This window comes from Petaurus breviceps, unplaced genomic scaffold, assembly GCF_028583685.1.
Source record: "Petaurus breviceps papuanus isolate PSGF00001 unplaced genomic scaffold, PetGlider_PUasm1.0 76, whole genome shotgun sequence".
Taxonomy (NCBI): Eukaryota; Metazoa; Chordata; class Mammalia; order Diprotodontia; family Petauridae; genus Petaurus; species Petaurus breviceps.
This window is the reverse complement of record NW_027186473.1, coordinates 25,084,901-25,096,528: the sequence shown is the minus strand read 5'-3', so window position 1 is coordinate 25,096,528 and position 11,628 is coordinate 25,084,901. Positions and strand designations below refer to the sequence as shown.

At 38.3% G+C, this 11,628-nt stretch overlaps 1 protein-coding gene across 1 annotated transcript; it reads right to left on the bottom strand.

Annotated features, from left to right (window-relative positions):
* Window positions 1–10,613: 10,613 nt before the first annotated feature.
* On the bottom strand, window positions 10,614–11,271 carry LOC138174754 (small ribosomal subunit protein uS4). The gene has a single exon (XM_069105045.1). It carries the CDS (start codon window positions 11,203–11,205, stop codon window positions 10,621–10,623), a length of 585 nt encoding a protein of 194 aa, XP_068961146.1. The 5' UTR covers window positions 11,206–11,271; the 3' UTR covers window positions 10,614–10,620.
* Window positions 11,272–11,628: the final 357 nt, after the last annotated feature.

The following is an 11,628-nucleotide window of genomic DNA, read 5'->3' as shown; positions in this document are numbered from 1 at the left end:
ATGGCAAACCTGACGTATTTTGTGATGGATAATTATATCAGCATATTGTAATCTCTATAGGCATTGTGAATATGGCATTGCTGATACAGGGGACCAAGCAACCATTCTGAGGGGTAATTGCTCTTGCTTTAACATGCTTGGATCTGAATTGTTGTCTAGAGTGGCAGTCCTGGGGTGTATGACTAATGGAAGCTTCTGAGAGGGCACCCAACTAATAATTCTGACAGCTGAGAAAACCCAAGCACTTTGGGACAAAGCCCTTCTCTCTGGAAGCAGAGTACTACTGTGGCAAAAAGTTCAAAAGTCAAGTAATTGAGTGGCAACATGAACAAGCAAAGGAAGCAAAGCAAGCACAGCCACCTGACTTTGGACTCCTTTTTGGGGGACAAAAAGGATCAAAGCATAGAACAAGAGGAAGACAATGAATTCAGAACTCCTGCACCAGAAGTTTCCAAAAAAATATGAATTGGTCACAGGCCATAGAGGACCTTAAGAAGGATTTTGAAAATCAAATAAGAGAAGTAGAGGAAAAATTGGGAAGAGAAATGAGAATGATGCAAGAAAATCAGGAAAAGAGAGTCAACAACCTGACTGAAGAAAATAACACCTTAAAAAATAGACTAAATCAAAGTCAAAAGAGGCTCAAAAAGGCAATGAGGAGAAGAATGCCTTAAAAAGCTGAATTTGCCAGATGGAAAAAAATCTCAAAGGCTCACTGAAGAGAAACATTCCTTCAGAATTAGAGTGGAAAAAATGGAAGCTAGTGACTTTATGAGAAATCAAGATACTATTAAACAGATCCAAACAAACAAAAAAATAGAAGACAATGTGAATATCTCATTGGAAAAACCACTTACCTGGAAAATAGATCCAGGAGGGATTATTTAAAAATTATTGGACTACCTGAAAGCCATGACCAAAAAAAGAACCTAGAAATCACCCTTTGAAAAATTATCAAGGAATTCTGCCCTGATGTTTTAGAACCAGAGGGCAAAATAGAATTTGAAAGAATCCACCAGTGCAGTTAGGTGGTACAGTGAATAGAGCACTGGCCCTGGAGTCAGGAGCACCTGAGTTCAAATATGGCCTCAGACACTTAACACAAAAAACTATCTGTGTAACCTTGGGCAAGTCATTTAACCCCAATTGCCCTGCTCTCCAAAAAAAAAAAAGAGCAAAAAAAAATAAGAAAGAATCCACCAATCACCTCCTGAAAAAAGATCCCGAAAAGAAAACTCCTAGGAATATTATAGTCAGGTTCCAGAACTCCCAGATGAAGAAGAAAATATTATAAGTAGCCAAGAAGAAACAATTTGAATATTGTGGAAACATAAACAGCATAACACAGGATCTGGCAGCTTCTACACAGAGGGATTGAAGGTCTTGGAATATGATATTCCAGACATCAAAAGAGCTAAGATTAAAACCAAGAATCACCTACCCAGCAAAACTGAGTATCATGTTTTAGGGGAAAATATGGTAATTCAATGAAATAGACAACTTTCAATCATTCTTGATGAAAAAAACAGAGTTGAATAGAAAGTTTGACTTTCTATTCAAATACAAGAAGCAAGAGAAACATGAGAAGGTAAACAGGGAAAAGAAATCATAAGGAACTTATCAAAGTCATAATATTTACATTCCTACATGGAAAAACAATAATTGTAACTTTTGAAACTTTTCTCAGTATGAGAATAGTTGAAAGGAATATAAATGCATATATATATATATATGTCTATATAGGAGAGCATATGGGTGCATTGATACATATGTGAGTGTGTGTTTATATGTGTACAGGCATACATAGACAGAGGGCATAGGACCAATTTAATGGGAAGGGATGATACTTAAAAGGTAAAATTAAGAGGTGAGAGAGGAATATAATGATAGGAAATGGGGTGAGACAGAGTGGGGAAAATTATCTCATATAAAAGAGGCAAGAGAAAACTGTTACAATGGAGGGGAAGAACAGGAAGGCAAAATGGAATGAGCCAACCTTACTGTCTTTGAATTTGTCTTAGGGAGGGAATAACATACACACTAAATAAGAGTATCTCATCCTACAAGAGAGTAGGGGCAAAGGGGATGAGAGGGGGGATGATGGAAGGGAACGCAGGTTGGTGGGGGGAGGGAAGTTGAAAGCACACACTTTTGTAAAGGGACAGGGTCAGGGTGGTTAGATGGTGCAGTGAGTAAAGCGCAGCCTTGGAATCAGGAGGACCTGAGTTCAGTTCTGGCCTCAGACACTTAACACCCACACAAAAAACTAGCCATGTAACCTTGGGCAAATTACTTAACCCCAATTGCCCTCCTAAAAGGCAAAAGGCAAAAAAAAAGGGGGACACAGTCAAAGTAGATAATAGAAAAAGTGGGGTTCAGGATAGGAAGGAGGAAAATATGGTCAGTCTTTCACAATATGTCCACTATGAAAGTCTTTTGCATAGCTACACATGTACAACCTATTTGAATTGCTTATCTTCCCAATAAGGGTGGGTGATGAGGGAGGAAGGGAAAGAATCTGGAATTCAAAGATTTAAAATAAAATGTTTAAAAATATATTATTATTATTATTATTACTTGCTACTGGGAAATAAGATATATATGCACTGGGGTATAGAGATACATCTTTCCCTACTGGAAAGTTGGAGGGGAAATGGGGGAGGATATAGGAGAAAGCATATTGGGGGAGGGGGTATACAGTGGGATTACTGTTTTGGGGTGTTGGGTAGGGGAAAGACAGAGAGAAAACTTGTAACTCAAAATTTTGTGGAAACAAATGATATAAACTAAAAATAAACATAAAATTTAATTAAAAAAAATAAAGAGTGGGAAAAAAGAAAGATAGGAAGTTAAAATGGTGACATAGGGCAAACAGTCTTTAAAGAGGAGTATTATTTCTATGTACTTCACTCTCTACATTAGCTGCATTTTGCAAAATAACATTTTCATTCTCATTTTTGGACTTAAATTATACAAAAAGAAAATCATATAGTTTGTATGCATCTAAGAAGTTATATAGCAATGTACTGCGGAAGGTAGATTTTATAATAATTGTTTCAATTCGAATAAAATTTTATTGCATATACAGTTGAGCTGGCAGTTTTGTCAGAAAATATTGACAAAAACAGAATTTTTACATTCCCATTAATCAGATATTTTTGTTTTATTGTTTCTTATTTTTCTTTCCCTTTCTTTCCTATTTCCTTTCTCTCTTCCTTTATCTTTCTCTCTCCCTACTTCTCTTCCCTGCTTCTCTCTCCCTCCCTCCCTTCTTTTCTTCCTTTCTTCTCTCCTTCTTTTGCTCCTTCCTTCCTCCCTTCCTCCCTCGCTCCCTCCCTCCCTTCTTTCCTCTTTGATTTCATCCTAGGGAATTTGTTTTCCTGGAAATTCCTTCTCCTGTTGTAGATCAGTAACTCAAAGTCTTAGAGATTTACCTTGAGCACTGGTTAATTGAATTGAGATGGTCAGACAGCCAAGAACTATCAGTCTTAGCAAAGGGATAAGAATTGGATCTGTGATTTCATCATATTAGAGAACTCCTGAATGAGGAAATTCCTTTCCCCAATTCATGCTGTCTCTATCTGCAAACGACATAGTCTTAGAGAATATTGAGAGTTTAAATGACCTGCTCTGGGTCACACAACCACACAAGCCAGAGGGAGGAAAACAACTGTTCTTGGTATCAAGATATTTGTTCTAGGCTACATTGCCTCTCAGGAACTGGCATGGGTTATTTCCAAATAATCGATATTTTGCCCCTAAAAACCTTCTAAAGCTTTGTGAAAGAATAGTTGATTAACAACAACAACTACAACAACTAATTTCCTTTTCTGTCATGTTAATAACACTGGCTCTCATTTCATGTTGATGTAAAAAAAATGAAGAATCAATAATGTAGCAAGGACTAATTTTTTTTGTTTTATTTTTGTTTTAAGAGAACTCATTACATACTCATCATAAAAAGGCTCATACTATGAGTATTTCTATGTTGACAAAATCCATTAACACACTATAATATATGTACAGTCCATCAAAATCGCCTTTCATTTCTTTGATGGATGGATTTCTAGAAAAAAAATAAAGTAAATGTTTTTCTAATGCCAGACAGACTGTCACATTTGACACTGTTTCACTGAGAGGGTATTTCTATATTCCAGATTGTGACAAATGAAAATGTGTTTTGTACCAAACCTATGTTAGAAACTTTGAAAGGTTCAGAAGCTCATTTCAGATATGCCCCTCAACCTCTAAACATGATATTCCACAGTTGACAAAACAGCCAAAAATTTTATGGCAGTGGACTTCCTTAGGAGGATCCTGGAAATGTTTCCTTTATTTCATACTAAAATAGTCTTCTTGACTAGAAGCAAGGATAAACATCTTATGTTAATTGACCCTCACCTTTGAAGATGCCTTTACCCATTTTCTTTCCTATGTTATTTTGCCCATAATAAAACTTTGGGATGGAGTCCATGGCAAAAAGAATGACTAACTTTTCTACGATCAAATCTGTTGCAATAGACCATTTCACAAGGGAATGTGAACTGACCATATGAGAAGGTAGAGAAATATGTCTTCAGAACAAGTTATGTTACTTGAGAGATATTCATACTTTTTTTCTTTAGTCCAAAGGAATGAATTAAGCCTTATTTTAAATTAAACTGTATTTTGTTTTCAAACAAAGCAATCTTATACGCATTTCTCTTTCTTTCCCTTACCTCCATTAAGAAAGCAATAAAAAAAACAACCAAAAACCCAAACCTTTTTTAAATGCCTAGTGTCAAGAAAACAAAATTTCTCATTAAACAAATAAAGTGTGTGTGTGTGTGTGTGTGTGTGAATATTCACTCTGAGTCTATTACCTTTCTATCAGGAAGTAAGCAGCATATTTCTTTATGAATTATAAGATATTTTAGTTGGTCACTATTTTGTGTACATATATATGTATGTGGATGCACATAGGTATAAATATATGTACACATGTGCATGTACATGTGTACAAATACACAAACAACTATATAGGTATTTGTGTATATATTTATATGTAGATTATATATGTAAATGCACAGATATACATACATGTGTGTATCTATATGTATATTCATCTATCTATCTATCTATCCTTTCTCATCTTCCCACCTTAACGTCCCCCCTCCCAACTCTGACTTTGAGGATACAAGTAATACTAAACCTATTACAAACATGTCTAAAACATATCCAGTTCACCAAAATAAATTTTCACATTGGTCATGTCCTAATTCACTTTTTTCCTCATTCTCCCTTCTGAGTCTCTCTATTAGGAGTTGGGTAGCATGTTTCATCTGTCAATAACCCTCTGGAATCCTGGTTGGTCATTAAGCTAAAATTTCATTCATCACAACTATAATTTATCTTATTTTATTCCATAACTTATTTATCATTCCCCCTCAGATTCCCATTCTTTGATAGCTCAAAAGAGCTATGTTTTCATTTTATTTCCTCACAGAAAGAACAGAAAAAGGGATGATAGAAGCATCATTTTTAAAAGTGTGTTTAAAAAATATATATATACACAATACACATCACACACATACACACATGCATTATATATGCACACACATGTGAGCCTGTATGTATGCATGTATTCAATTTAATCCAATGGTTCTTATACAACTTTAATGATATTGTTTCTGAACTTTGAAATTTCTTCTGTGTTTTTTGCGGGGGAGGAGTGGGGAAATTTAAAAAAGTTCATTGACATTTTTTCTTTCTCTTTCTTTTTTTTTTTTTTGAGGATTGGCTCATTATCCTCAAAGAATTCAGTTAAATAGCTTTTATGATAGACCCAGAAAGAAAGAATGAGAGCCTGAATTAGGACAGTGGCCATGAGAGGAGAGAGGCAAGATAGATATGCTCATTGTCAAGATAGAATGAGCAGAACTGGGCAAATGGTTGGATCTAAGGGAAGGAAATAGGATTTATACAGCACTAGACACTGGGCTGTGTTTCCTTTTTAAACAATTATTATCTCTTTTGTTCCTCACAATGACCCTATAAAGATGCTATTATCTTCACTTTACAGTTGAGAAAACTGAGACAAACAGAGATTAAGTGATTTGCCTGGGATCACACAGTTAAGAAGTATCTGAGACCAGCTTTAAACTCAGGTCTTCCTAAGGTCAGGTCCAGTATTCTATCCATTACACCACCAGCTACTGAAATGCAAAATTACTATATAGACTACATTGAAGGGATAGTAGAATCAGCTCATATGAATTATTGAAATTCAATGTCAGTGCATTAAAATTCTTTTATAAACTAGCATATAACTCAGACCTAGGTAAAATTTGTTTTGACAACTGTGATAGTAATGGCGATTAAAGATTCCCCTGTATTGGCTTGGTTTTCAAATTGATTGTGTTAAAACCCAGAGCTTGTTAATTCCACCTGTGGGATGGACTTGTTGATGTGAAAAGAAAGTCCTGAACTGGGAGGAGCTGGTGACATAGATTTGGAGAGACAAGAGAGAGGCAGAAGGACTTTTTGGAAGCAGCACTTCATGGAGGCAGAGAGAGAGACTGAGAAGGATTGCTGAGGGCCACTTTGAATTGCCCTGGACTTTTGAGACCTGCCCCCTGAGCTGCCAAGGACTGAGGAGACATGGCTGTTTTGCTGGTACTTTGTCTGTCTGTTTTGATGTTGTTTTGCCAGATTTGTCCACCGGTGAAAGACAGTCCTGTTGTTGAAGAAGTCCTGGAACCTGGTTTTTGGTTAAGAAGCCCTGAGACTGTCCTGCAGACAGAGAGTGAATACTGTCCACTGGTGAAGGACAGTGCTGTTGTTGCAGGGGTCTGGAGACTGTCCTGCAGACAGAATGAATACTGTCCACTGGTGAAGGACAGTACTGTTGTTGCAGGGGTCTGGGAACCGTTCTGTTGGTTCAGAAGCCCTGAAGAAGGATTTTCTTGTTGTATGTTTACAGAAATCCTGAGAGAGGGTTTTGCTAATGTTTTCAGGGGTTCTAGGACTGTTCTCCAGACAGAGGCTGAATTAATGAAGGGACTGGCAATGTATCTTGTGGCCTTGCTAAGCCTTGTCTCCCCAGGAACTAAGATTTCTGAGAACTTGCCTTGTGTCAAGATGAAGAAAAGACTTCCATTTGGGTATTAAGTGCTGAGCTTAAACTTGATGTAACTCTGGGGTAGATTCAATTGTGATCCAGGGGTGGGGAACTTTTGACCTTTTTGTGTTCTATGGTTGAGCAAATGAATGTATTTTACTTATGTTTGGAAACTAATCTCCATTTGAGAAGAGGGGCTTTGTGGTGGACTAAATGAAGCTATAGCCTAGGGGTGGAGAAGTATTTAGACCAGGGACTTTGTAATTGATTGAATGATTGGAAGGTCCTGGGGTGGGGTAGTCCTTGGAGATTATTTAATCACACTTAGTAAATGCTGTATTTTGAATGATGTCATGTTTTGATCTTCTCTGTTCTTGGTTTGTCACTGAATAAAATGGAGAGCACCTATGCTGGTATTTTGAACCTTGGGAAGTTGCCTTTCCTTGGTATTACAGTACAACAACTCAAATCATATAGTCAATCTACGGGCATTTGTTGTGTCAGGCACAGTGGTAAATGCTGGAGGTAGTAAAAAAAATATTCTTTTATTGATAAGACATTACATTATACAATATCACATAATTTCTATTATATGATATATTATTTCCATTCTATTTTATGTTATTATTGTTATTTGTGAAGAAAAAAAAGAACTTTGCTCTTCCCTTAAGAAAGGGAACTCCTGGTGAATGAACTATCTCTATTAAGTCCACTTGGAACTTGCTATAATATAATAATATTATATATGATAATACAATATGATATACAATATGATATGATGTGACATGATAGATGTGATATAAGTAGGTATGCATATATGTATATACATATACACAGAGAGAATGTGTACCCATATATTATATTAATATTGTATATGTGCATACATATATGGATACATGTATGTATATGTGATATATAACATTCATATATACAGATACAAATAATTATTCATTCTTTTGAATAATCTTTTTTTTGAAAACCGTAAATACATTTAGACAGTTTATGATAATGCAAAGTATTGTCTATCTTTTCCAAATGTTGCTTTTGGTTTTAATCATTAGAGAATATGAGATCTTTCTGCAACAATATCAGAATTCTGCAGTTACTGACAGATGACCCAGTCCATATCCTTCTCAGCTGCTTCTCTGTATACCCACAGAGTAGGGCACTTTAATATACACACACACACACACACACACACACACACACTCATGCACTCCACCTATTTAGAGTAGCTCTGCAGGACTATGGCACAATGGCTAGAGGAACAGAGGGAGACATGAATCAGGCTGATTATTGTCATAATAAGGCCAGCTTCCACATCACATGCCTCAACTCAAATATTATAGCGCAGCACCTATCATTCCTTAAGAAAAAAGAAAAAGTGAAAACTAATGTCAATATTATTCATATTAATTTCTCTAGGTTGTGCAGTTAACTGCAGTTCCCATTAACTTTGCCTTGGCACTTAGCCTAGGGAAAGTAAGTTACAATGTTTTAAATGAAATCATGTAAAATGAAGAGAAATGCCACTTGAGAAAGTTTTAATCATTGCTTTCTCTAGTAATATTTTTGTTAGAATGATGTTATCTTTTGAGGGAAAAGTCCATATTTCATTTCTTCTCCTATGTACCACCCTTTTGTGTTTTGTTTTGATTTTTGTTTGCTTATGAAACTTCAGTCATATTACCCTTCTAGAGATTTGTGCCTTGATTCTGGTGCTGCTTTGCTGATTTCTGAGACACATTTTGGGACATAATTATATATGCTTCTGTAGGGACTCTGGTGCAATGGATGCCAGTGTTCCATTTGGTAAGTCAATCCCCATAGCAGAAAAAACAACTCAGCAAGCTCTAGGACACAAGCCAAGGATGAGCTTAATGTGTGTACCTGAAGTGGTAGCTCTGAGAGTAATATTTGCTACAATGGAATCCTGTCTTCTAGTTTCAGAGGTCAACAGTCCAAAGAACACAGCTACAGGGGGCCAGGCACTGGTTCTGGTAACTTTCTCTGGGAAACAGATAGTAACAAATGTCACAAAGGCCTTCAATTTACAGCTGGTATTGGCCAGTAGAGACATGACCATGGGTGTTACTCAGCCTCTTCTTTACCCTTGCTGCTATTTGATGCCTTCTGTCAGAAGAAATTAGGAAAGCATAAATCAGTTCTTGCAACCATTATTTGATCACAGAAGTAGTAGGAGACTTGGTTAGCCTGAGGATACAATGAGAGCTGTCATTCTTAGTCATAGTTTATTAATGACAGATCATAGAATGAAGAGTTTGCTAATTAAGTTCAAAATGGATGGGGAGAGAGTAAAGCAGAAAGGCAGATTCAAATTCTACATCAAGCTAATGAACAGGTTCAGGTTCTTATTAAACAATGTAGTGGACACTATAAAAGTACCTGCCCCATTAGCAGCTAGAGCTGCTCCAGTCTTCTTCTCTTTTGGAGATCTAATCAAGGTTGCTTACCCCAAGAGGAAGACAGGGGATTGATGAAGAATGTGAAAGAGAGTGAAGATGACTACTGGAACTCCAAAACCCAGCAGGGATGATGGTACTAATGACAGTAGTAGATGTACCATTCATGATATTGGTGGCAAGGGAAGAGAATCAATATTGATTCATAATCTTGTAAGGGGTTGACAGTAGAGATTCAAATGAGTAATAGGAATTCCCATAACCTACTCTTAATGCGCTTCCAAATCTACCATGGAAGAATTCTGGGATGCAGACATCACATATAAAAGCAGGCATATTGTGTAAGATTAATGAAGATGTATATTTTGGCCTATATAGAAAATCCAAGGGGCCATGATTAGTGAGCTGAAACCCTGGGAAAGCAAGTGAAAAGTATCATTTGCCATAGAATTGAACTTTAGGCAAGAGGCAAACTAACTTGAGGGATAGCATTCATGAGAAAACAGGACACCTGCTGGTTGAAGTTGTGCAGTTACAGTTACAGTTACAGTAAGAGGCCTAAAGACAATTGCAGCCGAGCAGTGCATAAGAACAACAGACATTAACACGGGCAGGCACTGGCAACAATCAGACCAACATGAGTCAGATGGAAGAACTATTGGGAGGCACCCCAATGCAAAGGAGTCTCACTTGGCCCAGTTTTATTTTGAAGTTATATGGCTTCTGAGGCCCCTTCCAACTCTGAGAGGGTGTCATTCTCCTGCTCTTCCATTTCATTTCAGGGAGACCTAAAACCAACTTATAACTTGATAAACTGGAATGCCAAGAAGAGAGCAAAGGATGGCAAAGGGCATTGTATCCATGACATAGGAGGATCAGTTGAAGGAACTGAGGATATTTTACCAACACAAGAAAGAATTCAGAGGAAGGGAACATGATTGCTGTGTTCAAGTACCTGAATGGGCTGTCATGGTGGAGGTAAGACTTGAGAGCAGAATCAGAAGCAATGGGTAGAAGTTGTAAAGTGATATCTTTTTTTTTTTTTCCAAGTCAAAGAGCTTTATTCCAATGTGGCAAGCTTGGGGGGGAGGGGCGCGTTTAATCTTCCTCCTCGTCCTCGCCCGTGCCCGCCCCTCCCTGGCCCTTCTTGGCATTCTTCCTCTTGACCCTGCCAGCCCGGCCACCGCCGTAGGGCGAGCACAGGGAAAAGTCGATGTGCTTCTGGGAGTCGACGCGGACTATGAAGGAGGGCATGTTCACCACCTGCTTTCGGACCCTGATGTGCCTCTGGCGGATGAGCACGCGCGCGTGGTGGATGGACTTGGCCAGGCCCAGCTTGAAGACCTGCGTCTGCAGGCACCGCTCCAGGAAGTCCTCGATCTTCAGGTCCAGAATGTAGTCCAGCTTCATCTTGCCCTCGTCCAGGACGGGGATGCGCACCAGGCCCTGTACCAGGGCGTTTCCTTCGAACAGCCGCCGCGGGTCCTTCTCGTCCAGCGTGAGCAGCTCCCGCGCCGCCTTGCGGATCTTGGCCAGCGTGAACTTGACCCACCACACCTCGCGCTTGTTGCGCAGCCCGTACTTGCCGATCAGCTTTAGCTCATGGTCCAAGCGCGACTTCTCGAAGGGCCGCCGTGGCGTCACATACGTCTTCCAACACACCCAGCTCCTGGCGACCAGCATATTGGCCTAGCAGGACAGTTTGGCCCGTGCCTCTTTCACACTTCTCAACCAGCGGGGAAAGCAGTGGTATCTTTCTTATAATTAGAGCTATCCAAAAGCTGAAGTGACTACCTTGACAGGAAGTGGGTATCCCCTCCTTGGATGTCTCTACTGTAGCAAAGGCCAAATGACTGCTTGTTGAGTATATTACATTGGGGATTCCTTTGTAATTGAATTTGATGGCTGCTGAGGGCCCTTCCAACTTTTGAATCTTGTGATTCTATAACACTTATTTTCCCCCTCTAAATTAAAGATTATTTGATTCAAGTTATTTTAAAATGCTCTGCAATAGAAAAATAATCTATATCATAATTTTAATTGCCTTCAGTTTACTGGGCGTATCTATACATATGCTTAAATACACTCTGGTACCATATACATATC